This window comes from Ustilaginoidea virens, chromosome 5 (genome assembly GCF_000687475.1).
Source record: "Ustilaginoidea virens chromosome 5, complete sequence".
NCBI lineage: Eukaryota > Fungi > Ascomycota > Sordariomycetes > Hypocreales > Clavicipitaceae > Ustilaginoidea > Ustilaginoidea virens.
Genome location: NC_057320.1, coordinates 1,026,625 through 1,053,752, shown reverse-complemented (window position 1 = coordinate 1,053,752; position 27,128 = coordinate 1,026,625). Strand labels below are relative to the sequence as shown.

The following is a 27,128-nucleotide window of genomic DNA, read 5'->3' as shown; positions in this document are numbered from 1 at the left end:
TCATGAAGTACAGTACACAACCATGTATCCCACCCAGCTGCCGACGACTCCTATCGCGGCATAGGAGCTGGTCAACATCAGTGGCAGAAACTCGTACGTCTTTCCAAAAGCAATGTGATGAAGCAGAGCCGTGTATACGATCAGCGGAAGGCTCACCGCGATGTACGCCGTGCTGAACCGGTCCAGCAAGAACACCCTTGGTTTGGTGGATGCCGGCGCCAGCCTGTCAAAGGCCATGAGGAACAAAACCAGCCAGAATACTGTATATATGGTTTTTACGGGGAATTCCGCCGGGGTGAAAAGCAAGGGGAACAGGGACACATGGCCTGCGACCGCCAACGGTCGAAAGCTGCCCAGATGTCGCCGGTCCCGCAAGGCGATCAAGCTAAAGGGTACGATGACCAGTAAGACGGCTTTTTCATGCACATGCCAACCGAATAGGAATGAGGCGTATCCGCAGAGAGTGGCAGCCCCGATAAAGCCTTCCCATGTCGGGGGAGAAGAGGAGAAGAAGAGCTTCAGGAGCGGTATAGCCTGGAAGACGAGGGTCAAGATGAAACATGTCTTGGGCGAGATTTCCGGCAGCACTGCAAAGCTAGTATCGCCCACAAGCCCTCTGGTGACACTTTGCAGGGCTTCGGGCTTGACCGTCAATCGCAACACCGGGGCAACTAGCACAAATCACCCACGTTAGTTGGCTAGCTACCTACCACCAGACCAGAGTCTTGCACACGTGCCGCGACCAACTCACAATGGATCAAAACCCGATCGGCCAGCGAGTAGAGTGCCCACACATTGGGTGCCCAGTAGGCATGGCACAGCCCGCGAGAGAAGGGGAAAAGTCGACGCAGAAGCTGCGGAAGCTGTCCCATAAGAGCAAAGGGGCCGAATGCTGCGGCAAAAACGGAGACTATTCCCAAGCCCAGCTTGACGCAGTTCCAGTACCTGAGCTGGAAGATCGACCTTGGCGAGAGACAGTAGGTTCGCAGGAGGAAAACGAAATAGGCGGGGGCGAGGTAAAGGTGAATGTGCTTGAAGCATAAAAGAGCCGCAAACACCAAGCCGCTGGGCAGCAGCGTGGATTTGCCTCGAGCCAGCACAAGAGACCAAACCAGTATGCCGTACATGAAGCCATTGTACTGGAAGTGAACGTGGTCGATGATGAGCAGTCCGGGGGAGAGGAATGCGGACAGTGCAGCGACCTGAGCAGCTCGCTTCGACGGCGCCGGGGCCGAGTCGACGAAAAGTTGGAGGGCATATGCCAAGACCAGCTCCGATAGCATGACAGTCGCTCGCTGGAAGTATACGGTTCGCCAGCTCTCGTAGTTGAGATTGTGCAGCCTGACCATGGCAGGGTCGACCAGTCGTGCCAAATGGGCGAGTGCCCATTCGAAATAGGCAAAGAAGGGAGGGTAGTCCAGAGTCCACTCTGAGGTCGTTTCGTAATACCACTGCGATACTGGCAGACTGTGGGTGATGGCGAGCCAATTGCGATGAACCTCGAAATCTGTCGATTTACTGCAGGCTGATGATTAGTTTTCGCCTCGTCCGAAGCAGCAATGAAGCAAGCAGTCAAACGAACGGGGAGATGGGTGCTGGCGAATGGTGACGAGGCAGACGCAACATACTACGCGGGAAACAAGAGAACTTTGAACGCGGTTGCGACGATGGCGCACTGCGTCAAAGTTGGGTACGACTCTGCCATGGTGCCAAGGGGCGAGGAGGGAAGAGTGCGGGATGCTTGAGGTGACTTGGCGGCGACTTCATGGCAGTCAAGATGGCATGCGATCTTTTCGTCCGGCGGACGCTCTCGCGCTCTCGTCTTCTCGTGCTCTCGTGTCGTTCCTCTGCGCGTCCTGGTGGATTGGCAATGGCAACGCGACCGTGACGGCCGAAAGACCTTGAGCTGGGAAGAATTGGTCGTCATCAAGCAAGCCGAAGCCCGACGGATGAAGTTGTGGATCGCTGTGGAGCTGGTAAGCCACGGGCTGCCAATGGCCGCGAGTAAGAGGTCCTGTATCCGTACTCCGTACTCCGTACCTTGGGTGCCTTCGTGTGTCGGTACGAGAAGATGCAACACCTGTACGGAGTACTTGGCAGCGCTGAGCACGGCACCCAGACTTGCAGGTACCTGACCTGATCTGCTGCCGTACTTGCCGGTTCGGGTAAGGTTTCCACCAGGTACCAAGCTCACTTGGCTGCGGATTGATTGATTGGGACTAGAAGCTCGGATCTTAAAGTTACCAGACACGACCAGACACCAGCTGTATGTGTGGCATGCATGTATGTACTGTAGTAGCGTTGACCAGGGCCACCAGGCCAGGCAGACACAGAGTTTGACACCAAAAAGCTCAGTGCCGCACCCACCCACTGCAGGCCCCTGAGGCGGCTTGCCCACTGCCCACTGCCCACTGCCTGCCCCATTGCCTGCCCATTGCCCCAAGTTCGTTTGCAACCCAGCCGTCAATGCCATCTGTCCAGACTCCAGACTCCAGACTCCAGACTCGAGACTTGCGATGCCTGTTTTGCCGAGTGTCATTTTCTCGCTTGCCGCCATCCGCGGTTCCTTCTAGACAGTGCTTGGGTGGTTTTATGCTTCTCGCGGAAAAGCAGGTGAGCACCAATTTCCCCCCCATCTACAGACTCTTGCATCCGAGTAACTTCCCTCCTCCCCGTTGCGTGCTTCTCCTTTTGCTCCAGTCCTCCCTCTCCCGCCGATGCCCTGAACCGGGCGGGCCATCAACCAGGCCACCAGGCTATTTGCAGCGTGGCAAGCCCGTCTGTCTGGTCCTAGGGAAAATACCAGACATGTACCAGACCAAACACCACCCCGTGACGACCCGCCACTCCAGCAGGGTCTCCGAAATAGCTAACCGTTTCCCCCATCGTTGCACCAGTCGTCTTTCCAGCCGAGCAGAGCTGTTCGTTCCTCTTGGACCGTCCGGGTAGCCCCTGTTGCGCACCAAAAACCATCATGCGGCTGTCCAGGAGCTCGCTGGTCTTGGCCACCAGCCTGCTAGCCTGCAGCTTCTGCAATGCCGACCAGGTCCTGATCAGCGAGCAGAGCTTCGGCCATTCGGGGAGGTATGTCTGTCATCATCGCTCTCGCCGCCGGAGAAAAAAAGGGAACCTTGGAACCCCCTCCCCCGCCCCCGACTAACAAGAGGGAATATAAACCACCGGCCAAATCAACCCACCCGTACTTGCTAGGCTCAGTCTATCCGATGGACGCATTCCACACTTTACCATCTCCGGCCAGCCGCAGCAGCCCGAGATCCTGTCCAACAAGATCATCCTGACGCCGATGGCTCCGGGAAACCAGCGGTCGTCGGTCTGGGCGGATTCTCCCCTCACCCGCTCGACCTGGCTGGCAGACGTGGACTTCCGCGCCAGCGGGCCAGAGCGCGCCGGTGGCAACTTGAACATATGGTTCGTCCGGCAGGGCAAGGAGCAGGTCGGGACAAACAGTGTCTACACGGCCGGCAAGTTCGAGGGCTTCGTCCTCGTGGTCGACTCGCACGGTGGCTCCGGCGGCATGATTCGCGGCTTCTTGAACGACGGCACCGTCGACTTCGTGTCGCAGCCCAATGTCGACAAGCGCTCCTTTGGCGGGTGCAACTACTTCTACCGAAACCTCGGTCGGCCCTCTCAGATCAAGCTGAGCCAAACCCTATCCACCTTCAAGGTCGAAGTCGACGGCCATCTGTGCTTCGAAACCACAAAGGTCTCCTTGCCGCCCGGCTACTACTTTGGCCTGACCGCAGCTACCCCCGACCACCCCGACTCGTTCGAAATCTTCAAATTCGTCGTCACGTCCGACTCCATCGTTTCCGGCTCCGGCTCCGGCAACGGCAACGGCAACGGCAACCAGCCCATCCAGGAATACCGCTCCAGGCCGCAGCAGCCAGACTCGTCCAACCCAGGGCAGCAGGCCCCCAACGACAACGACTTTGCCAAGCCCATTCCTGACCAGTCGGCAGACATCTTCAAGACATCCAAGGAGCAGTTCCAGGATCTGCACAATCGGCTGCAGGTTGTTGCTCACCAAGTCTCCGCCGTCTACGCCGCCGTCTCCAAGCACCATCAGATGGACGAGCAGCGCAACGACGAGATGAAAAAGGCCATCGACTCGCTGCGCCACGACCTCGCCGCCCTGCGTCAAATCAGCGACATCAGCTCCAAGGTCAGGGAGCTCGAGGGCGAGATGCGCAGCATGCATCAAGACATGAGGCAAAAGATTGCTTCTCACGGAGAGACCATCGAGTTCAACCTGCGCAACCACCATCGCTCGCTGGCCCAAGCCATGTCCGACAGTGTTCCTGGCCACGGCAAGCTCATGTTCCTCTTTGTCGGCACGCAAATCGTCCTCGTCGCGGGTTACATCACATACAAGCGCCGCCGAGCCAGCAGCTCAAAGAAGTACTTGTGATGCTCGCTTGCGCTTTTCGCCCGACGAATCGAATCTGGAAAGGGAGAGGCAAATCCGGTGGACAAGCTTTGGGGGGGGTGTGGGGGGGGGCTACATCACTAGATTTCGACCGTAGGTAGGGTTATGATGGAAATATCAGTCGAGCGGAGAGCAGCCTGTTGGACACAAAATCGCGTATCAATAGAAACCTAGATACCGTGCGCGCAAATGCGCTGCCTGCCAGCACTTGATTTCGCTCAGTGTGCTAGTAAAAGGAGGTCAATTTTCTTCTTTTTCTTTTTTCTTCTTTTGGGAAAAAAAAAACCGTCTTTCTGGGGGAAATGGGAAAAAAAAAGGCGGTCGAGGAGCGGTGAGCATGATTCAAGTATATCAACGTATTATAGCTCGTCAACTACATGGCATATCCAAAACGCGTTCTGTCTTGTTATACCCTAGCGTAATCCGCCAACGTGAAACGAACCACGCGGTCGAAGGACTGAAAAACCACAAAAAGTGGGAGCATCATCTCACCTCCGGCCTTTGTTGATGACGTCCAACAGCTCGTCACCTTTGGGGGCCGCCGTCAAGTTCTCATGGCCGTCCTCAGTGACAAGAATGCAGTCCTCGATGCGTACGCCGCCTACTTCGTAGTAGCCCTCGAGAATGTCCCAGTCGATGAAGCGACAGTGAGTTGGGTCCATGCGGAAGTAGCCCTCCAGGTACTCACGGCAAAAGTAGCTGTCATTTTTCGTTAGCGACTGACTGGAGATTCGGTTCATGTCTTCCAACCAAAACTCAACCCGTTTCATATAGATGCGCGGTCAAAGTAGGAAAGTTGGAGGTAAAACAGGGAAACAAAAGGACGCGATTCGGAACTGGTTTCCTCGTGTGGGGGAAAAACAAGGGCTTAAATGGGAAAAGAAGAAAGTAAAAGGATTCACTTGCATTCCAGGTTCAACAGTGACAACCATATTAGTCTCGAGATGCTGTCTTTTTCTCTCTTGTGGCCCAAGTAAAACACCTTGACTTTGCTCTTGCATCATCTCGACATACATGGCTGGAGTGACCATGGTCCGCTTCCCGTAGTCGAGCTGAAGACCAGCTTGTGCTACGGCAAGAGGTAAAGTGCTGGATACGTCATGCACGTCAAGACCGACGTGGTGGCCTAGGCCGTGCGGGAAGAAAGCAGCGACAGTGCCAGCGCGAGCAATTTCGTCACGATGGCCCTTGAGAATGCCCAAGTTGAGCAAGCCGTCCAGGCCAATGGATGCAGCGAGCAGATGGATCTCGCGCCACAATTTGCCGGGCCGGACCTCACGGATGCACTCGTCTTGCATGCGTTGCACAATGGCATGAATGGCGCCGGCTCTGGGAGTGAAGGATCCCGAAAGCGGTAGTGTGCGGGTGATGTCGCTGGCGTAGCATTCCCATTCGCAACCTGCGTCAATGACGACGGACTGCTTCCCCTCGAGGGGGGCATTGTTGGCGGTGTAGTGGAGCGTGGATGCGTTCCGTCCAGATCCCGCTATGATAGGATACGCCTGGGAGCGGGCGCCGTTGGCGATGCACACGGCTTGGATGATGGCCTCAATCTGACGCTCGTTGGAGAGGCGCAACATGTTCTCGGCGACTCTGCGATGAGCGGCGCTGGAGATGTCGTTGGCGCGGCGTATCAGGGCGACTTCGTGGTCCGTCTTGATGAGGCGGGAGCGGTCCATGGCTGGTTTGAGAAGGGCATGGTCAAGGTGCAGCATGTGTGACTTGGTCATGTCACCTCCATTGCCAAGGTCTGGGGCTTGATCTGGATGCAGGATGTAGACGGTAGGCGATGACTTTGGCGAAGCGGCATAAGCCTTGAGGAACTTGCTGAGCTGCGTCGTGTATCTCACTTGGTCGACATCGTAGCGGCGCAGGCACTCGCAGGCGCTGGGCTTAGATCCGAACCATAGAATCTGCCGGGGCTCAACGTATGGAATCCAAAGCGTCAGTTTGTCGGGTGCGATCTCATATGTGACGACGCAGTCTTCAAAGTTGGCGCCGGACAGGTAAAAGAAGCTACGAAAACGTGTGAGTGTGAGGAAAAAGCTGGGCCTTGGATGGGGGCCAAGGAGGGCGGGTGGGTTGGACAAGGTTGGGACGAACTATCGTCGCTGCCGAAAGAGCTGCGGCTGATCCGAATCCTCGAGCAGGCGTTCGGGTTGCCCGGGGAGGTAGATGAGGCCGTCCCGGACGCCAAGTTGCTTCACGACCTTGCGAGCGTGCTGTTTAGCTGGTGACGGACAAGTTTGATTAGATGATTGGTGCCTTTTGCCATTGGGACCTTAAGAGAGATGCCCATGATGGTTTGTAGTTTTACTGACCGGGATACTTGGTCACGTCCCTGACGTTGATTCTGCTGCGAGCGCATCGCGGGTCAGGCCATGGATCGTTGGTTAAACGACGGGGTAGAGGAGCGGGTGTTCATTGTGGACAGCTTCAGAGGTCAAAGATGCACTCACAGAGCGTCGAACTCGTCGTCCAGGGTCAGATCATGGTCCATCCTGGCAGGCACCTGGGTATGCATGTACCTCGGAGGTGGGTAGTGGGTACCCCGGAGGACAGGTAGAAGTCGCGACTCGTCCAAGGTGGTCGGTCTGTTGCTCGCACTTTCCTCCGTTGCGCTTTCCCAGCTTGTGTCAGTCGCGCTTTCCGAGCTGGTCAGTCCTTCCTGCTCAGAGAGGTGATGAGGAGGTATGTATACCAGCGAACGGGAGAGTCGGCGAGTGTGCGAGTGGGGAAGTGCTGGTGACAAGCTAACAGCCGGAGCCGGGTTCATGCGCGAGCTCGAGCGACGGATGGCTTGACATGCCTGCCTCGCGGGGATATAAGCATTCCGGCTCCAAGTGCAACTGGATGCTTGCAAAGATCCCTGCTTGAGCAAGGTGGTCACGAGAACAAGACCTCGCCGACACGGATTTTCCCAATTGCCTGTCTACGGATTAGTTTCGTGCTTTGCAAAAAAATGCCTTGTAGGCGCCGATCTGACCAGCCGCTGGGCAGCCACTTGTACATAAAACCTTGGGCACCTCCAGGTACCAGGGAGGAGGTACATGACAGTACAGCAGGTACCTTAGGTTAGGTACATACCTCCTAGCCCCGACAAGTTCCCGGCCCGTTGCTTTCCAATGTCTGGTTCGTCGGAGCTTGATGCGTCGCTCCATCTCTCGCGGCGTGGTTAATCAATCAGGCACTCCGCTCTTCATGTTGATGGCTCTGAAGTTTTGCATCAATTGCTCTAGTCGGCCGTCATTTACGCCTCGCCTTTTAGCCATCTATATACACACCAGAGTTCTGCACCACCCTTCGTCTACAAAAGATCCACTAGGGCATTATAAACCAACCCCATGCGATAATTGACATCGTCTTCCGGCATCTTAATCCGCTCGCCACTCAGGCTCGCCTGCGATTGTCGCTAAGAGGCGAAAACGAAAAAAAAAAAAAAAAAAAAGAAACCCTCACAATCCCAACTGGGCAGTATATGCTTTGTATCTGCTGTCCCACGGGATCCCGTTGCACATGTGCGCCGTTTCTGCTAACCTCCTAGTTGATTATATATCCAATAGTCCCGTGACAACGCCGATGAACCTATCTCGATAGAAAGGTTGTATGATGTGGACAGATTGACACAAATGAGAGAAAGAGAGAAGAAGAAAACTGGCCACCGCCGTGCTGCGCCATGCAAGTAGCTATGCAAAGACAAAAAAAAAACTGTAATGAAGTCCAAGTCTGGTACAGATTGAGTTGCATGACAGACGTCATTTGGTGCGGTTTCTGTATCCCAAGATTGAAAAAAAAAAAAAAAAAAAAAAAAAAAGGGGGGGGGGGGGGTAGGGTAGTATCTGTCGTTCTCATCGCTCACATTCCTTGGAAGCCACCTCTTCCAGAGCCAAAAAAACTTCCCCAGTCGGGCTGCATGCCTTGCTGCGTGAACATTTGCTCAATTTTCCGCTCTTGCTGTCGGTCCGCACGAGCGCGACGGAAACTCGAAAAGAACCCTCCATTTGGCTGCTGCTGTTGCTGCTGTTGCTGCTGTTGCTGCTGCTGCGGCGCCTGTTGCTGTTGCATGCCTTGTTGCCGCATTCGCGCGATTTGCTGCGGCTGTTGTTGCTGGACGGCGTGTAATGACAGCAAGTGTTGAGGATCGTACAATCCCCCCATCATATTTAGGCCCTGCCCTGTTTGCTGCTGCGTAATATACGGCGGAGGCTGCCCCAGAATCTGGTCACCCATTTCTTCAAACGAGCCCGTAAAGAAGAAGGATGCGTTCGGGGCTGCCATTGCAATGCCTGGTGCATCATCAGCATTCGGTTGAAAGCCAAGCTCCATCATCGGTTGGTTGGGATAAGCAAACGGATCCTCAGAAGGGAACATGAGGGAGTCCAGTTTGTTCACTGGGTTGTGCACAACGTGAGTGAGCGGTGGCGAACCGAAAACATGCGGATGGGTACTGCTGGCAGTGCTGGTCGAGTCAGGCGTAGCCCGAGACGAAAGGTCCAAAGGCAGCATGTCATGTATGGTGCCGGCAAATGGAGCTTCCAAGAAACCATGTTCAGCAGGCTGGACCATGCTACTGTTTGCAGATCCTCGCGAATTCGGCGTTTGAAAAGTTCCGGGAATGCTGCGGGCGTGACCCAGCATAAAATCGTCGGGTCTCGATTTCGCCCCTACTTGGCCGATTGTTGCTTCAGTCATGGGTACAGGCCCAATCTTGGAGGCTGCTGCGGAACGTTTTCGAGAAGTGACTGCCGGCCGTGACAAACGAGCCTCTTCCAGTCTTTCGGGGAGTTGATCAAAGAGTGTCTACGAGTCATGGAAAAAAAAAAAACAGGTCAGTAACCCAGCACTAGCCCGAAAGACAACCGTGACTCGGTGTGCACTAGCCTTTAAAGCCTTGGTGATCTTATCCGCCGAGAGACTTTTATCTGCAAGATCCGCTATCATTTGACGTCCGGCATGGGCGTCGACGAGAACTTCGTGAGAACCAGGCTTGTCAGGATTTTCAATGGCATAGAAGACCAAAGACAGGACGGCAAAGAATTCTGTGTAAAGCATGAACCAGTAGGGCCCACTGAGAACTCGTTGCTTCCGAATCTCCAGACCAATGTGCACGATGTTACGTGACACACTGACTGCGGCAGCGGCGCAAGCATAAGACAGTTCGTCAACTTTGTTTCCTTGGCTATGCCGTGGCGAAATGTAGTGAAGAAAAGGCCGATACAAGACAAGCTGAACGTGAGCATATGCAAATCGTAACAGATGCCGCACACTCCAAGGGCGACAAGTCAGTACAAAACTCATTGGATCGTGTCCGAGAATCAACGTTCTCGGGAGGGTTGGGGGGCCAGGTCCTCTTACCGAACGACTTCAATAGGCCCATCGGGGCTCGGTCGCCACATTTCCGGCAGTCTTTCGAACCAAGTCTGGAGCTCTGCTTCTATTTCTTTGATGCGACCATAGCTGATCAAGCAAGACGTCCTGCCTGCGTCTCCTTTACTGGACGGCTGGCCTTGGACGTGCATGGGATACACAGACTTGGCAATCTTGCCGAGCACCTCCATGAGACGAGTGTGTGCATTGAAGGCTTCGAAGAAAGAGGGCGTGCCAAGGGGAGGGGGCATGATGCCCGAGGTGGTGATGAACTCGTCGTCAACCTCGGACGGAAATGGCTGGTCGACATCATCGATACTCAGCAACAGCGGAAACCCTAGCATGGTAGATACGTAAATGTCCATCTGTCGGATGACATAAAAGACACGCTTCCGGACTTCTTGTTCGATTATGCCTATTTTTTCGTGTTCTAGATGTCGATGCAATCCAATCCTCAAAGCCGACCGTAGAGCGATGCCCACAAAGGAATAGCAGGCACTCAGGTTGGAGGTGGCTTGCAAAAAGAGAATCATAAACAACAAAGCCTGCAGAGAAACAATGTCGCGGCAGTCAGCAGGATCAGGCAGAAGCGATTTTGCGGCACGGTAATATTGTAGACTGAACGTCGGTAAAGGGTTAGTATTCTTGCTGACCACCTTGAGACAACTTTACAATGAAGGGTCCTCATCTTACCCTTGTTCGATTGCAGCCTTGTAACCTCCCGAGGTGGGATTGGAGTCTTCCAGTGTGTTGTACATACAGCCCAAAGCAATCACAGCATGAACGAGTCCTAGGAAATGCGTGTCCTCCTGGTTCAGGCTCCCCACTGGCCTATCGTAGACTCGTTCGAACTGCTCGTAAAACGTAGGCAGGTGGATGATGCGGACGAGGCAGGTAGCGCAGCTCAAGGAATAGTAGCAAAGCTTTCGTGCTACGTCCTTCGAGGGCAGTTCGGGATACGTAGACATGGGCAGGAACGGAGATGCGCAGTTGGGAGGGGACGGCGTATCGAGCTCACCGAGGCCAGAAGAACGCTCGGCTCGCGGCAGAAAGGGGGCCTTGGTGGCCGGTCCGAGTAGCCCACGAAATTGCTCCTTCATTCGCTTCAGGAAGACGGCACCTGAAGATGTACCATGAAAATCCCACCCCCCCTTGTCATCCAAATCCAATTGGCCAATGGAGTCAATCATAGTCATCAGCTTGGCATCCCCAATTTCAGTCTCGCTTGCGATACCTGGTCGCATTCTGAAGCCGTTGGTGCGGGCTTGTTCTCTGCTGTGAAACTCCTGCTGGATGGCCGGATCTAGATTTGGGTCTGCCAAATCGACGTCAGGCATGAATTTGCGAAGGAGCGTCTCTGCGCGGTGCAACCGATTCTCTAGTGCTTCAATATACTGGGGAGCAGGATTTCGCCGACGATTAGAGGGTTTGTCGTATGTACATTCTAAAAGGCAGTAAGTATAGGTTATTGCTCCAGCACGCACGAGGTTCGACAAGTATTCAGTCGTGATGTAACAGGCATGCGTATCTGCAATGTAACAATTTTCAACCCATAGTTGGCATACCATAGCTATACACTGAGCAATGGGTACATGGCTGTTTCCCGTCGCACTTGATTTTCTTGCGACGACACTCGTCGCAAGCGCGGGTGACCCTCCGTCGCTTTTGGATGGGCTGTGTCTGCGCATTCGGGTCCGCAGCGGCCTTGTCGTCAACCTCCGTATTTGATTTTGAGCTGTCAGCAGGAGATGGGACATCGGGAATGTGCCATTCACTGGAGGACAGCGCCCCGACGTCGTCCTCGGACATTTCGGTCGCCATGGTAAATTTCGCTGTCATGGGATGGCCCGAGGGGGGCCGCTTGGGAAGAAACGGGTGGCCGTCGGAGGGTTGATGGGATGGTGGGGGTATCTAGTAGCCCATGCGCATGAAAAGAAAGTCAAAGTTAGAGCAGCAACTGGCCGAGGACAACCGGCCGAGGACAACCGAAACAGGAGACTGAAGTGTGGCGATATCTAAACGTTGAATATTGCAGTTGAGGAGGCCGAGGCCGTGTGTGCCACAGACGACGGGTCGGTGAAGCAGGGCTCAATTTGAGGGGTGAGCGACGAAGTTAAAGGTCGGGGTCGCGAAGCCAAAGGCAGCGCATGTCCCAATTGGCCCGAAGTCCGGTAATCTAGGCCATCGGCGAGCGCAACGAGTCCCTGCATTCGGTGCTCGAGTTTGATGACTTGGATGATGACGATGAAAGAGGCGGCGGCGGCGGCGGCGGCGGCGGCGGGATGTGTGATGTGTGATGTGTGATGTGTGATGTACGCTGTACGCTGTACGCTGTTCGCTGTACGGAGTGGTCAATAGATGTTTGTTTGCTCGAGTTGCGCTGAGGCGCTCGAAAACAGGGAAAGAATCAATCAGTAAGCCCTGGTAGTTAGGGGAGGAGGGGGCGGGGGCCGTGAATAAAATCAACGCACCGTAGCGCAGCGCCACCGCAACCAGACGAGTGCTAGCGGCAAGGACAAGGGGAAAAGGGACAGGGTAGGGGCCCAAGGATGCAGTGTGGGCGAAGGGCAATGGGCTGGCTGGAGCGGGAAAGGAAGGAGCGGTTGAAAGTCCCTCCAGCCACAGGAAGGAACAAAAACTTATCAGGTACGGTACCCCGGGGTTATACGGATGTATGTGGGAGCAACAAAGTTCTGCGACCAGTCACAGTTCGTTCCGCCCAGGACGACTCCCCCACCCCTCTTCCCTTCGACACGAGGTCTCCTGCCAAGGAAAACCCTCAGTTGGGGCTGCATTGTTGCTTGGCGCACGTGATTTCGCAGGGTGGTGGGACGGAGGACTTGGGTTATGTCTCCTTAGCATCTGGGACTGCGGGGACTGAGCAGCGCCAGATGCCTCGACATCGACAAGCTCACTGGTTAACTCGGCGAGGACTGTTGGAGTGAGACACGTGGACGACCTGAATGAGTCTTCTGACAGACTATGCCCTTTCTTTTCTTTTCTTTTCTTTTCTTTTCTTTTCTTTTCTTTTCTTTGCTGGATCCAAGTCACGGCACGATATTGAAATTTCATTTAGTTCGCCGAGCAAGCAACCCCATACAATTCCCTACTGCGCTAATCCGGGAGCTACCTAGGTAGGTACCTGGTAGGTAGCTAATTTACGGCTTGTCGTTGGTGCATGAACGCTTTGATGCCATATATATATATATAACCTTGAAATATAGTGAGACCTGGCTTATACCACCGTCGGATCAGGAATCGACCTCTTGTGGATGAGAACTAAAGACTTTCTGATCTTTCTAATTCTTGGCAAGGATGAGTTCCAGCCAGCAAAGGCAGCCTGTACCTACCCTGTACCGACATCGTCCCCAGATGGGAGGTACCTACCTCCTAGGTACCTGTTCTCCATGCTAGCCGCATATTGACAATTCTTCCCTGGAAGTCTGTCTTGAATTATGACTTTATCGGCAGCCCCTTCTTCTCTCGCTCACACACATACACACTCTCACTCTTTCCTTTTTTTTTTTCTCTCTACACTTATATTTACTGCTATATTTATTCTTGGTGTTTAGAATGCGGCTAATTGCAATACCTTATTCGAATTCCCCTGAGAAAAGTGGGTTCCTATGGATAAGTTCAAGCACAAGCTTGGAACCCCGCCATGACGAACCGACCCACCTTTGCTTCACCACCTTACCATGCATGGAGCCATGATGAACCTCAAATGACAAACTCACCTCTCGCATCTTGTATCTCTGCGTGATCCAAGCTCCAGCCCTCCAGCATCGTGTTGCACGAAAAAAAATCAAAAAAAATCCGCGCGAGAGCTTCAGATTCATGACGTTACAATATCACCGACGTTCTGACTTCCCTAGTCATGGCAGCTGCAGATCCCATCCTTGGCTTCATGAACAGGATGAGCAATTTAGGGGGCGTTGTCGTGCCAGGTAAAGGATTCAGATCTCGATTGACTGGCTTTTTTCCCGAGAACGAAAAAGCTGACCTTTTTGCTCGCCAAAAATAAATAAAAAACCAGACCAGCCAAAGCTTGACCTTGACCTCTATCTACAAAACTATGTTGGTACGAACTGTCGGGCGCTCCGTGCTTGCGCAAGCACCTGCAGGTTGCATGCTTACGTCTCCCCAGGCCGTACTCGATTCGATCGCCTCTTGTTGATTGGAAAGTCCTCGGTTTCGCTATGCGTCGACGCCCTCAAGGCTGCTGTTGTCGAAGCCAAAAGAGGAAAGGACGTCTCCCAATATCGTGAATCTTGGGAATGTTTGAGACTGGTGGCTCCGGCCGAGCCAGAGGCGCAAAGAGACGATGCTTGGATCGAAAGAACAGAGTCGGAGAACAAAATGGAAACCTCAAGACTCGAGAGCGAATTGAAAGGCTATAGAAACAACCTTATCAAAGAGAGCATCAGGGTTCGTCAGCTCACACGCCTCTTCGGCTCTGGCTTTCCGACTAACCTTCTCCATTATTCAGATGGGTAATGAGGACTTGGGGAAGCATTTTGAGAGCATAGGCAAGCTTACAGAAGCCTCCGAGGCATATACTAGAATGCGTCAGGATGTCAGCACCACCAAGCACATCATCGATTGCGGCATGCATCTTGCCAATGTTTCTCTCCACCGCCGCGATTTTGCAATGGTTCTGAACAACATTGCCAAGATCAACACAGTGTTACAAGACGATGATGATGACGATGACGAGGACAAGGTACTCCAAGCTTATACTAGAATCGCCTCCGGTATCGCACTGCTGGGCTTGGAACGCTTCGAGGAGGCAGCAAAAGCCTTCTTGTCCATTGATTTCGGTATATCTCCCACAGAGTATAATCATATCGCCAGCCCCAACGACATTGCCGTCTACGGGGGTCTTCTTGCTCTCGCCACGATGAACCGGGTCGAACTCCAGCAGCAGGTCTTGGACAACCAATTGTTTCGCACTTTTCTCGAGCACGAACCTCGTATCCGCAAGGCAATCAGCTCGTTCGTCAACGGCCGATACTCCAATTGCCTGTCGATTCTGGAGGCTTCGCGCGCCGATTACCTTCTGGACATTTACATGCAAAGCCATGTTGCTTCTATCTACTCCAAAATACGCAGCAAGTGTATCGTTCAGTATTTCGTTCCGTTTTCGTGCGTCACTCTCAAGAGCCTAGACGCAGCTTTTGCTCAACCAGGAACCTCTATCGAACCAGAGCTGATTGAGATGATCAAGTCTCGTGCACTGGAAGCACGTTTCGATTCCAAAAACAAGGTAAGAAAGGGAAAATAGCCGTCGGACAAAAAAAAAGAAGGAGGAGGAAGAAAAGAGAGAACATTAAGGCAAGAGGCTGATCCAAAGTATACAGCTCCTAGTGGCCGTGCGGCCCCATGCCCGAGCCGTGATGCAGAAGGAAGCACTTCAAGTAGCAGTCAAGTATGAGCGTGAGGCCAGAGAGCGACTTCGACGCATCAGTATCGTGGCCGCTGGACTTGATGTTGTAGGTGCAAGAAAAGATTCCGGAGGCGGCCCGGCCGCCGGATCCAGCCATGACGAAGCCTGGTATGAGGACAGTCGAATCTCATCTTATCGTGAGGAAATGTTGACCTGAACTTTTGCGGAATGGTAAAGAACACAATCCAGAGTCCCCAATAATACGCTCATGCTACATCTGGACTGGCCTACATTCATGCCAGGCCAGATGGATCAAGATTGTGCAAGTTTTTGGTTTAGAAGTCCGTAGTCTTTGCCCTCATTGCTTCTCATGTTATGTATGGGCCTGCTTGGCCCCGGCAGTGGCAGAAGAGCAAATCAAGCCAGGCAACGGTTAGGAGTTTAGGACGGCAACATGGGACGCAGCGCGGCATATCATTGCAGGGAAGTAAGACTAGCGACTCGGCTATTTGATTTATTTCTTCACTTGCTCTCCAATCTTCATTATATACCTACGGATGAATCTGGCCACTCGAGTTTGCGATAATTTTTCCTTCTATGCCGACATGTCATCTATCGCAGGTCTATTCACAGGAGCTGAAGCTTCCCCTTCTAGACTCACTTAATGAGGCATCATTACAGGTAGACAATGGCAAAACACACCATGCTTTCCATGTCAATAACATTGTTCTTCCCAGGGGTATCATTTCTCGTACATGCCATGTGCCCGGTGGTGTTCCATCACCATCGTCATCATACAAACTTTGCTACTGCGCTGTCTCTACCAAGTACTCGGATGACCTTTTCGTTTCGGCGTTACCAGGCGTACTGGAATCAAAAACAGGGTGGTTTTTGAACCGGGGTTTTCCCCCAGCATACCTCCTTTCTCCCTCAAATTCAGCCCATCAATTGTCGAAAATCTGTCGGCGGCCACCGGACCTGGGCAAAGGTAAGACACCGCTTGATGCTCTGCAAAAACTTGCGCGTGACCTCATCGCCCATGACGTGGCCTTTGGCTCCGCCATGCAGCTTTTCGCGAGCGCTTCTCTCGTGAATGCCAACCATGGTTACGCCAATGGGCCATGCGGCTTTGCCGATGCTGAGGCGGAGGTAGTCGTCATTGGCATCGACGTAGCGCCTCTCTTGGAGAGCCTTGACGATTTGTACGATGGGTTCGATGAGCGAGTCATCCAAGTCGCCGGATTCAAATTTTCGAAAGAGCTGCCATATGTTAGGAAACTGCCACCACGATTATAAAGGGAGGAAAAACAGGAATATAGAGTAATGTTTCTCTTCTTCTTGCATTCATTTTTGACAAGGGTCGAAATAAAGAGGATGGGAGAAGAAGCAAGGGAGGGGGCGAGGATTTTTTTTTTTGTGTTTTTCAGAAAGGAAAGAAGAAAAAGTTGGCCACTTGTCCCTGGGGGTGAAAAAGCATACCGGCTTCATATTCTCCCGAGTCTGCACCATGGCATTATACGCCATCTTGCTGGCGTTTGTGTTGCTCCTCTCCTCCTCCATGGTCTTTTCATACGCCGCCATGACCATGGTGAAGTAGCTCGCCAGCTGTCTGAAGAGCCATTTTTTGCCTTCCTGGTCCCGGGGGATCGTACCGTCGACCCTCATGTCCTTCTCGTCGATGAGCTCCAGCGTCGTCGGTATGGGGCCTTTGCTCACCACCGTCGTCAACTTCCTGTACCGCCGTAGCCTGGCGGCGTGAGACTCGCCGAAAAGGCAAACCGGGTGCCCCAGCTCTCTGAGCCTGGCTCGCAGTTCCTCCTCGGGGACGTCGTCTCTGTCGGCGCCGTTCTGGCCCTCTGCCCCGTCCCCATCGTCCCTTTCCACCGCTTCCGGGAGACCCAGGCGCTTCCTTCGCTCGCGCTCTTCGTCCTTCTCGGCCTGCAGCCTCAGCTTGCGCGACTCCTCTGCGAGGACGCGCCGCTTTTCCTCCCGCGCGGCGTCCTCGGCGGCGATTTCGTCCTCGCGCTTCCGCTTGGCTGCGGCCTTGGCTTGGCGCTGTTCCTCGAGCGCCCTTTGTTCCGCCAAGTAGGCTGCTTTTCGTTTTTCCTCGACTTCCGACCGCCTGAGGTAACTTTTATCGGGGTCGCTCGTGGCTTTCGCTTTGGACAGCTCCTTGCTCATGAGGGACGCGAAGTCCATGATGGGGGGATGTTTCTATTTTCAACTGTGTCTGGCCTGCGCAAGCAAGGTATGTGTGAAGTTTCAGGTTCCGGGAATAGGAGAATTTCGGCCGAGTCGGCAATGTAGCGCTACGACTCTTTTCTCTCGCTCTTTTCTTTTTTTTTTCTGCAACAGTGCCTGGATCTGAGGAGACGGGTTGGAGATGATGAGTCGAGCGAGGTTAACGTCTCGAGGCTTCGTATCGATTGTGGCGGGTATTTGCCGGATATTTGCGCCATCGCGATTACTTGATCGATAGCCAACAGCATCAATTGCTCCTCGACTGACCAACTACAGTCCCTGGGCAACGCGGCTGCCATATGAAAACCTCAGATTAACTAACGCATATGACTATTGCACGATATCCTCAATGTCGGATAGCGGGGACCACGATCTCCCAGCGCCGTTTCTAGTCCAGCTGTTCTATCGCACTGGTAGCTTCTACAGGTAAAATGTCTTATAAAAGCCCAAAGGATCTGCCACGGACTCTCCATGTCGTATCCAGCTCGGAAATATCACCAAAGACTCATGCCTGCCATAGACCAGAAGACTTCGCGTCCCACCCATTACCGCCTCACGTTTACGTCTACACCTGGCCGAGTTGTACGCTCAGTGACCTAGCTTTGGAGCTCGCAGCGGCGACGCCCACTTCCTTTCCACACCCTGCTATAGGCGCGAGGCTGTCTTTCCAGTTGGTGTGTCCAGATTTGCGGAGCGTTAGCGCCGTCAGTAACGCGCCGCCTCGCTATGCTGTCAAGGACCTGGGCAGCGTAGTAATCGGCCAACACGCCCATGGAGCAGCCACGAATGAGTCGCTAGAGCTGGGAGGCTCGACACGAAGCGGGCCGGGTTCTGGGAAGAAGACACTGAACGACGCTCGTTTCGTCGTGGGAGACTACATTTCTTGCGCGATCCTGCCTCCTCTGGCCGATGGGTCTGTGGCTCCAGCTTCTGCTGCCAGGAGAGAGTCAAACCTAGGTTACAGAGATGGCAGAGGGCGCAGAGGAGGCAGCGGCGGATTTTTCAGTCATGAAAATGGCTTCAGTTGGTCTAGTAGCCGTGAGAGTAGAGGAGGGATGAGGGGAAGTGGAACTCACGCCAGCGTACCATTGGGAGAATGGAGGAGGGGGGAAAGGGTGCCTTATGCGGCCTCGTCAAGGCATCGTGGTGGTGGTGTTGGTGGTGGTGCCGGCGATGGAAGATGGCAAGTATGAAGGATGTATCACATGAATCATGTCATCATTTCAGTATGACAAGCACGACAGGACCTTTGGGAGAAGTCGCTCCTCGCCGAATTTAAGGCTCGGTCAATCGATGTGCAGTGTCCCTACTGATTGAAAATATTATTCGATTCGAAAACGCGATATATACAGAGTTTGACCCAACACCCAACAACACATCATCGCTCGTAAATGGTGTCTCCTCTTCTCTTGGCGCGTAAGTTGTACAGGCCCTATATCTACTTGTTAGACTTTTCCCGCCATCTTCCGTTCCGTTGGGGAGGGGTTCTTGGACAGATTGGGGGCGTACGTCGGTCTGATAAGCGACATATCCGAACAGGGCGGGTACGGCAACCACGTAGATGAACGTGAGCCTGGCAGCACGGGGAGTCCATCTGAAAAAGTGGTGCCGGCTCTTTTGCATAGCTGTTCGCCATATTGAGAGTTAATCCTTCATCTGATCGTGAGCCTCAGAGCCTGGACGTACCCTGCAGCTTGAGGAAGGCCGGATCCGGTTTGACATCTGCGACAAGAATCTGTCAGTTTGTATCTTGATCAGAAGTCTTTGGTAATGTACACACTCAGATGCGCCATTTTTTCGATTAACTAGGCAGCGCCGTTCGTAGGGTTTTGGTGAGTTGAGACTGTCGTGATCCGTCGGTTTGCAAGACTTCGTCGGTCGATTGAATTGGGGGAGTTGCGTATTAGGTAATGCACCGCACGGCCTTTGATTGGCTGACCTGTTTTGCGGGCAAACTTCACTTTGGGCGATTGGTGAGTTTGTGATGATGGGTCTCGTGGGCCTTGAGCTTCAGGAGGAAATCATATCTGTATTGAGAGAAAAACCGCTGTAGCGACGTACTTGCAGAGGAAGTAATGGGTTGCAGAATTTACTCATCTGCTTTTATTCCTTCTGCAATCGTTATTCGATTACCAAGCTGGGGACTTGCACAATCACGTGACCTGATATGTGCCCCACTTTTCTGTAGAGCGTCGTTCAAATGGGCCAGAAAATTGTCGTGACGCAGGCAAAGGCGGCGATCTTAAGAGTTCCATCAAACGCGGTTGTGGTCGCCATCTTGCCACCTTGCGAAAACGGCTGCACAACTCCATCGAAGACGCGCCCTTGACTCTACAAAAAGGCGCTCGTCGACTTCGACTCTTTACTCACACGCATCAGCGTGTAGTGTAGCCTTGACTGGCAAATTTCACCACTTCGTCGCGCAGTACTGGGTCATCGCGATATTACAAAGTCATCATGTCGGGCATGCCCCCGCCGCCTTCGCCTGGCTGGGGATCTGGCCCTCCACCCCCTTCTTCAAGCTGGGGATCTACGCCTCCTCCTCCTCCTCCTCCTCCTCCTCCGCCTCCTCCTCCGCCTCCATCGTTGCTACCATCTCCTCCTTCAACTCCCGCGCCGCCGCCGCCGCCACCACCCCCTGGCTTTCACCCTCCCTCTGATCCTCGGATCGCGAAGTTTGCGCAGAAAAAAAGAGAATGGCTGACCGACCGCCGAAGAAGATTCGGAGAAAAGCGAAAGGCCGGCTTCGTTCAAACTCAGAAGACTGACATGCCTCCGGAGCACCTCAGAAAAATCGTCAAAGACATCGGAGACGTCTCTCAGAAAAAATACACAAACGATAAACGGAGCTATCTCGGCGCGCTGAAGTTCATGCCACACGCAGTCTTGAAGCTGCTTGAGAATATGCCCATGCCCTGGGAATCAGCTCGTGAAGTCAAAGTTCTCTACCACGTCAACGGATGTTTGACGTTGGTCAATGAAACTCCGCGTGTCATTGAGCCTGTCTTCTTCGCACAGTGGGCCATGATGTGGACGTTCATGAGGAAAGAGAAGGCTGATAGAAGGCTGTTCAAGCGTATGCGATTTCCGCCGTTCGACGATGAGGAACCACCTTTATCCTGGTCAGAAAACATCGAAGACGTTGAGCCTCTGGAGCCTATTCAGATGGAGCTGAATGAAGATGAAGATGAAGCTATATATGAATGGTTCTATGACCACCGCCCGCTTCTGGATACGTCGCATGTCAATGGACCAAGCTACAAGACTTGGAATCTGTCGCTGCCGCAAATGGCTGCACTATTTCGCCTCAGTCGGCCTTTGATTTCCGACGTCGTGGACAAGAACTACTTTAATCTCTTCGACCTCAAAAGCTTCTTAACTGCCAAGGCTCTCAATGTTGCACTACCAGGTGGGCCTCGCTTCGAGCCGCTGTACAAAGACATCGACCCAAACGAAGAGGACTTTGGCGAGTTTAATGCTATCGATCGCATCATCTTCCGCACTCCAATTCGAACCGAATTTCGCGTCGCCTACCCCTTTTTATATAATTCACTGCCGAGAAGTGTGCACCTCACCTGGCACTCGTATCCCCAGATTGTGTTCAATCGTGCAGACGACCCCGATCTTCCAACTTTCCTCTTTGACCGAAGAATCAACCCCATCTCTTCTCGAACTGTTGCACCAAAGAACGTCGAGGTCACGTTAGAAGATGACCTATTTGGTCCTGGAGGAGACGAAGAGCCCGAAGATGAAGCCTTTGAATTACCAGCTGGCGTGGAACCCTTCCTGGCTAATGAGGAGCTCGAAAACGAGTACACATCGTCTGCTATCGACCTGTGGTGGGCACCTTTTCCCTTTAATAGGAGATCCGGAAAGATGGTTCGTGCTCAAGATGTAACACTGATTAAGCAGTGGTACCTCGAGCATCCTCCTTCAGATAAACCACCTGTCAAAGTCCGAGTATCATATCAAAAGCTGCTCAAGAACTTCGTCCTCAATGAGCTGCATAAGAAGAAGCCTGATGCACACAACAACCAGAACTTGTTGCGGTCTCTTAAGCAAACCAAATTCTTTCAACAAACGACAATCGACTGGGTTGAAGCTGGCCTTCAAGTTTGTCGACAAGGCTTCAATATGCTCAACCTTTTGATTCATCGAAAGAACCTGACATATCTGCACTTGGATTACAACTTCAACTTGAAGCCTGTGAAAACTCTTACCACCAAAGAGCGAAAGAAATCGCGATTTGGCAATGCCTTTCACCTTATGCGTGAAATTCTCAGATTGACGAAGCTTATTGTGGACGCCCAAGTCCAATACCGCCTAGGCAACATTGACGCCTTCCAGCTCGCCGACGGCATTCACTACGCATTCAACCACGTTGGGCAATTGACCGGAATGTATCGGTACAAGTACAAGCTTATGCATCAGATTCGAACATGCAAGGACTTGAAACACTTGATTTATTACCGCTTCAATTCCGGTCCAGTTGGCAAGGGTCCCGGCTGCGGTTTCTGGGGCCCATCTTGGAGGGTCTGGCTCTTCTTCATGAGGGGGATCATTCCCTTGCTTGAAAGATGGCTGGGAAATCTCTTGTCTCGCCAGTTCGAGGGTCGACACAGCAAGGGTGTTGCCAAGACCGTGACCAAACAACGAGTCGAATCTCACTTCGACCTCGAGTTGCGTGCATCCGTCATGGCCGATCTCATGGACATGATGCCAGAAGGCATCAAGCAAAACAAGGTCAATACCGTGCTCCAGCACCTATCCGAAGCTTGGCGTTGCTGGAAGAGCAACATTCCCTGGAAAGTCCCAGGGTTACCGGCACCTGTTGAGAACATTATTCTTCGTTACGTGAAATCCAAGGCTGACTGGTGGATTTCCGTCGCCCACTACAACCGAGAACGCATCCGTCGCGGGGCTACCGTCGACAAAACGGTCGCAAAGAAAAACGTTGGTCGGTTAACTCGACTGTGGCTCAAAGCCGAGCAAGAGCGACAGCACAATCACATGAAGGATGGACCCTATGTTTCGTCCGAAGAAGCTGTTGCCATCTATACAACCACTGTGCACTGGCTAGAATCTCGCAAATTTTCACCCATTCCATTTCCCAGCGTTTCTTACAAGCATGACACAAAGATCCTGATCTTGGCTTTGGAGCGACTGCGGGAGGCATATTCCGTTAAGGGCCGGTTGAACCAGAGTCAGCGCGAAGAACTTGCACTGATTGAGCAGGCCTATGATAGTCCAGGCACAACACTGGAGCGAATCAAACGTTTCCTTTTGACCCAGCGAGCTTTCAAAGAGGTCAACATTGACATGAACGACAATTACAGCACCATCAACCCCGTCTACGACATCGAACCCATTGAAAAAATCAGCGATGCATACTTGGATCAATACCTGTGGTATCAAGCGGATCAGCGCCACTTGTTCCCTGCTTGGATCAAGCCATCAGATTCCGAAGTTCCCCCACTGCTGGTGTACAAGTGGGCTCAGGGAATCAACAACCTGAGTCAAGTTTGGGAGACGTCAGACGGTGAATGCAACGTGATGGTGGAGACGGAGCTCTCCAAAGTTTATGAGAAGATGGAACTGACCCTGCTCAATTCCCTCCTCAGACTCATCATGGATCACAACCTCGCGGATTATATCACAGCAAAGAACAATGTTCAGCTGACATATAAGGATATGAACCACGTGAATAGCTACGGAATGATACGTGGTCTCCAATTCTCGGCATTCGTGTTCCAATACTATGGTCTGGTCTTGGATTTGCTGTTGCTAGGTCCCCAGCGAGCCAGTGAGATCGCCGGTCCTCCTCAGAGCCCCAATGACTTTCTCCAGTTTCGGGATAGAGAAACAGAAACTAGACACCCGATCAGGCTGTACAGCCGTTACATTGACAAGATCTGGATCTTCTTGCGTTTCACTGCGGAGGAATCCAGGGATCTCATTCAGCGATTTCTTACCGAGCAACCTGATCCCAACTTTGAGAACGTCATTGGGTACAAGAGCAAGAAGTGCTGGCCAAGGGATTCCCGAATGCGCCTGATGAGGCACGATGTGAACTTGGGCCGAGCCGTCTTCTGGGACTTGAAAAACCGTCTACCGCGATCTGTTACAACGATTGACTGGGACGATAGTTTTGTCAGTGTCTACAGTCGAGATAACCCGAACTTGCTCTTCTCCATGTGTGGCTTCGAAGTGCGAATTCTACCCAAGATCAGGAACCAGAATGACGAATTTGCTGTCAAAGACAGTGTTTGGTCTCTGGTCGACAACACCACCAAGGAGAGGACGGCACATGCCTTTTTGCAAGTTACTCAAGAAGACATTCAAAAGTTCAACAATCGAATTCGGCAGATCCTCATGTCCTCGGGCTCGACAACATTCACCAAGATTGCAAACAAATGGAACACGGCTCTTATTGCTCTCTTCACCTATTACCGCGAGGCCGCCGTCTCGACCGTGGACCTGCTTGATACCATTGTCAAGTGCGAGACCAAAATACAAACTCGTGTCAAGATTGGTCTCAACTCCAAGATGCCCTCCAGGTTTCCCCCTGCCGTCTTTTATACCCCGAAGGAACTTGGAGGATTGGGCATGATTTCAGGCTCGCACATTCTCATTCCTGCCAGCGACAAGCGGTGGTCCAAGCAAACAGATACCGGAGTCACCCACTATCGCTCTGGTATGACACACGATGAGGAGACTTTAATTCCCAACATCTTTCGCTACATTATCCCCTGGGAGGCTGAGTTTATAGACTCTCAACGTGTTTGGACCGAATACTCGCAGAAGCGTCTTGAAGCCAACCAGCAGAACCGTCGCTTGACGTTGGAGGACCTGGAAGATAGCTGGGACAGGGGTTTGCCCAGAATCAACACCCTGTTCCAGAAGGACCGCAGCACCCTCAGCTTTGATAAAGGGTTCCGTGCCAGATCCGAGTTCAAGATTTATCAGTTGATGAAGAGCAATCCATTCTGGTGGACAAGTCAGCGACACGACGGCAAGCTCTGGAACCTGAACGCTTACAGAACCGATGTCATTCAGGCCCTCGGAGGTGTCGAGACGATTCTGGAACACACGCTGTTCAAGGCCACCGGATTCCCGTCTTGGGAGGGACTCTTTTGGGAAAAAGCGAGCGGCTTTGAAGATTCGATGAAATTCAAGAAGTTGACCAATGCCCAGAGATCTGGTCTGAATCAAATTCCCAACCGTCGCTTCACGTTGTGGTGGTCGCCAACCATCAACCGTGCAAACGTGTACGTTGGGTTCCAAGTGCAACTCGATCTGACGGGTATTTTCTTGCACGGAAAGATTCCCACCCTCAAGATATCGCTGATTCAGATCTTCCGCGCCCACTTGTGGCAGAAAATCCACGAGTCTGTAGTCATGGACCTTTGTCAGGTGTTTGACCAGGAACTCGAGTCTCTTGGTATCGAGACGGTGCAGAAGGAGACAATCCACCCTCGAAAGTCGTACAAGATGAACAGCTCTTGTGCCGACATTCTCCTCTTTGCGAGCCATAAATGGAACGTCACGCGCCCTTCTGTTCTGTTTGACACGAAAGATGTCATCGAGCCCACCACAACCAACAAGTTTTGGATTGATGTGCAGCTTCGGTATGGCGACTACGATTCCCATGATATTGAGAGATATACGCGTGCCAAGTACCTGGACTACACCACAGACAGTTCCAGCATCTACCCTTCAGCAACCGGATTGATGATTGGCATCGACTTGGCGTACAACCTGTACTCTGCTTACGGCATGTATTTCCCGGGCTTGAAGGTGCTCATTCAGCAGGCCATGGCCAAGATCATGAAGGCCAATCCGGCGCTGTATGTCCTGCGTGAGCGTATCCGAAAGGGCCTGCAGCTCTATGCCTCTGAGAGCAATCAGGAGTTCCTCAACTCTCAGAATTACTCTGAACTGTTCAGCAACCAGACGCAGCTTTTCATCGACGACACCAATGTGTACCGCGTGACAATTCACAAGACTTTTGAGGGCAATCTGACAACCAAGCCCATCAACGGTGCCATTTTCATCTTCAATCCCCGAACCGGGCAGCTGTTCCTCAAGATCATCCACACCAGTGTTTGGGCCGGGCAAAAGCGTCTCGGGCAGTTGGCCAAATGGAAGACGGCCGAAGAAGTCGCGGCTTTGATCCGATCGCTACCAGTGGAGGAACAGCCCAAGCAGCTCATTGTTACGAGGAAGGGCCTGCTGGATCCTCTTGAAGTCCAGCTGGTTGACTTCCCCAACATTTCCATCCGCGCCTCTGAGCTGCAGCTCCCATTCCAAGCTGCGATGAAGGTGGAGAAGCTGGGCGACATGATTCTGAGAGCGACCGAACCTCAGATGGTGCTGTTCAACCTTTACGACGAGTGGCTGAAGAGCATTTCGTCCTACACTGCATTCTCGCGTCTGATTTTGATCTTGCGTGCTCTTCATGTCAACCCTGACAAGACGAAGCTGATCCTGCGACCGGACAAGACGGTCATTACGCACGAGCATCACATTTGGCCGTCGCTGCCCGACGAAGGGTGGATCAAGATTGAGACGCAGCTCCGCGACTTGATCTTGAACGATTACGGCAAGAAGAACAACGTCAACGTGTCCAGCTTGACGAGCAGCGAGGTTCGCGACATCATTTTGGGCATGGAAATCTCGGCACCCTCGATGCAGAGGCAGCAGGCCGCGCAGATTGAGAAGCAGCAGCAAGAGCAGGCACAGCTCACCGCCGTCACGACCAAGACGCAGAACGTGCACGGCGAGGAAATCATTGTCACGACGACATCGCAGTTTGAGCAGCAGACGTTTGCTTCAAAGACGGAGTGGCGCACGCGAGCCATTGCGACGTCCAACCTACGCACTCGATCCAAGAACATGTACGTGTCGTCTGTGGACAATGACGTGGACGACGTCACGTACGTGATGCCCAACAACATCCTCAAGCGCTTCATCACCATTGCGGATCTTCGCGTCCAGGTGGCGGGGTACCTGTACGGCTCATCCCCCCCGGACAACGGCCAAGTCAAGGAGGTCAAGTGCATCGTCATGATTCCTCAGATTGGCGGCCTGCGCAACGTGCAGCTTCCGCAGCAGCTGCCCCGCAGCGACTTTCTCGAGGGGATGGAGCCGCTCGGCATCATCCACACCATGTCTGGCAGCGAGCTTCCGTACATGTCGGCCGCCGACGTGACGGAGCACGCAAAGCTCCTCGACGCGCATGACGAATGGGACAAGACAAACACGGTGACGGTGTCGGTGTCCTTCACGCCTGGCAGCGTTTCCCTGGCGGCCTGGGGCCTGACCCCCCAGGGGTACAAATGGGGGGCCGAGAACAGGGACCTGCAAAGCGACCAGCCTCAGGGATTCACGACGACAATGGGGGAAAAGCGGAAACTGCTGCTGTCCCCGAGATTCAGGGGCTTCTTCCTGGTGCCCGACGACGGGCGATGGAACTACAGCTTCATGGGGAGCACGTTTGCGGGCATGGAAAAGAAGGCCGTCCACGTCAAGCTGGACACGCCCTTGCCGTTCTACAGCGACCAGCACCGGCCTATTCACTTTCACAGCTTTGCCGAGCTGGAGGACATTTGGGTGGATCGCAACGACAACTTTGAATAGGGAGGGCAGAAGGGAGTCACGGGTTATTTTGTACTTTTCTTTTCTTTT

The 27,128-nt window shown here is 53.0% G+C and overlaps 9 protein-coding genes across 9 annotated transcripts; 4 read left to right on the top strand and 5 right to left on the bottom strand.

Annotated features, from left to right (window-relative positions):
* On the bottom strand, positions 1-1,705 carry UV8b_06285 (uncharacterized protein; the record flags this gene model as incomplete). The annotated part of the gene is made up of 3 exons (XM_043143782.1): positions 1-671; positions 752-1,518; positions 1,629-1,705. 3 exons carry the CDS (start codon positions 1,703-1,705, stop codon positions 1-3), a joined length of 1,515 nt encoding a protein of 504 aa, XP_042999717.1.
* Positions 1,706-2,974: 1,269 nt separating this feature from the next.
* UV8b_06284 (uncharacterized protein) lies at positions 2,975-4,429 on the top strand (the record flags this gene model as incomplete). The annotated part of the gene is made up of 2 exons (XM_043143781.1): positions 2,975-3,084; positions 3,211-4,429. The coding sequence occupies 2 exons, from the start codon at positions 2,975-2,977 to the stop codon at positions 4,427-4,429; spliced, it is 1,329 nt and encodes a 442-aa protein (XP_042999716.1).
* A 506-nt stretch (positions 4,430-4,935) lies between these two features.
* UV8b_06283 (uncharacterized protein) lies at positions 4,936-7,223 on the bottom strand (the record flags this gene model as incomplete). The annotated part of the gene is made up of 5 exons (XM_043143780.1): positions 4,936-5,146; positions 5,354-6,463; positions 6,551-6,677; positions 6,769-6,803; positions 6,907-7,223. 5 exons carry the CDS (start codon positions 7,221-7,223, stop codon positions 4,936-4,938), a joined length of 1,800 nt encoding a protein of 599 aa, XP_042999715.1.
* Positions 7,224-8,302: 1,079 nt separating this feature from the next.
* Positions 8,303-11,653, bottom strand: UV8b_06282 (uncharacterized protein; the record flags this gene model as incomplete). The annotated part of the gene is made up of 5 exons (XM_043143779.1): positions 8,303-9,247; positions 9,329-9,713; positions 9,803-10,432; positions 10,508-11,258; positions 11,380-11,653. 5 exons carry the CDS (start codon positions 11,651-11,653, stop codon positions 8,303-8,305), a joined length of 2,985 nt encoding a protein of 994 aa, XP_042999714.1.
* A 2,038-nt stretch (positions 11,654-13,691) lies between these two features.
* On the top strand, positions 13,692-15,417 carry UV8b_06281 (uncharacterized protein; the record flags this gene model as incomplete). Its single annotated transcript, XM_043143778.1, has 5 exons — positions 13,692-13,761; positions 13,851-13,895; positions 13,962-14,242; positions 14,304-15,080; positions 15,175-15,417. 5 exons carry the CDS (start codon positions 13,692-13,694, stop codon positions 15,415-15,417), a joined length of 1,416 nt encoding a protein of 471 aa, XP_042999713.1.
* Positions 15,418-16,136: 719 nt separating this feature from the next.
* Positions 16,137-17,399, bottom strand: UV8b_06280 (uncharacterized protein; the record flags this gene model as incomplete). Its single annotated transcript, XM_043143777.1, has 2 exons — positions 16,137-16,460; positions 16,680-17,399. 2 exons carry the CDS (start codon positions 17,397-17,399, stop codon positions 16,137-16,139), a joined length of 1,044 nt encoding a protein of 347 aa, XP_042999712.1.
* A 391-nt stretch (positions 17,400-17,790) lies between these two features.
* On the top strand, positions 17,791-18,634 carry UV8b_06279 (uncharacterized protein; the record flags this gene model as incomplete). Its single annotated transcript, XM_043143776.1, has 2 exons — positions 17,791-17,867; positions 17,962-18,634. 2 exons carry the CDS (start codon positions 17,791-17,793, stop codon positions 18,632-18,634), a joined length of 750 nt encoding a protein of 249 aa, XP_042999711.1.
* A 185-nt stretch (positions 18,635-18,819) lies between these two features.
* Positions 18,820-19,234, bottom strand: UV8b_06278 (uncharacterized protein; the record flags this gene model as incomplete). Its single annotated transcript, XM_043143775.1, has 4 exons — positions 18,820-18,873; positions 18,951-19,066; positions 19,128-19,163; positions 19,222-19,234. 4 exons carry the CDS (start codon positions 19,232-19,234, stop codon positions 18,820-18,822), a joined length of 219 nt encoding a protein of 72 aa, XP_042999710.1.
* Positions 19,235-19,898: 664 nt separating this feature from the next.
* On the top strand, positions 19,899-27,080 carry UV8b_06277 (uncharacterized protein; the record flags this gene model as incomplete). The annotated part of the gene is made up of 1 exon (XM_043143774.1): positions 19,899-27,080. One exon carries the CDS (start codon positions 19,899-19,901, stop codon positions 27,078-27,080), a length of 7,182 nt encoding a protein of 2,393 aa, XP_042999709.1.
* Between the last annotated feature and the right edge of the window lie 48 nt (positions 27,081-27,128).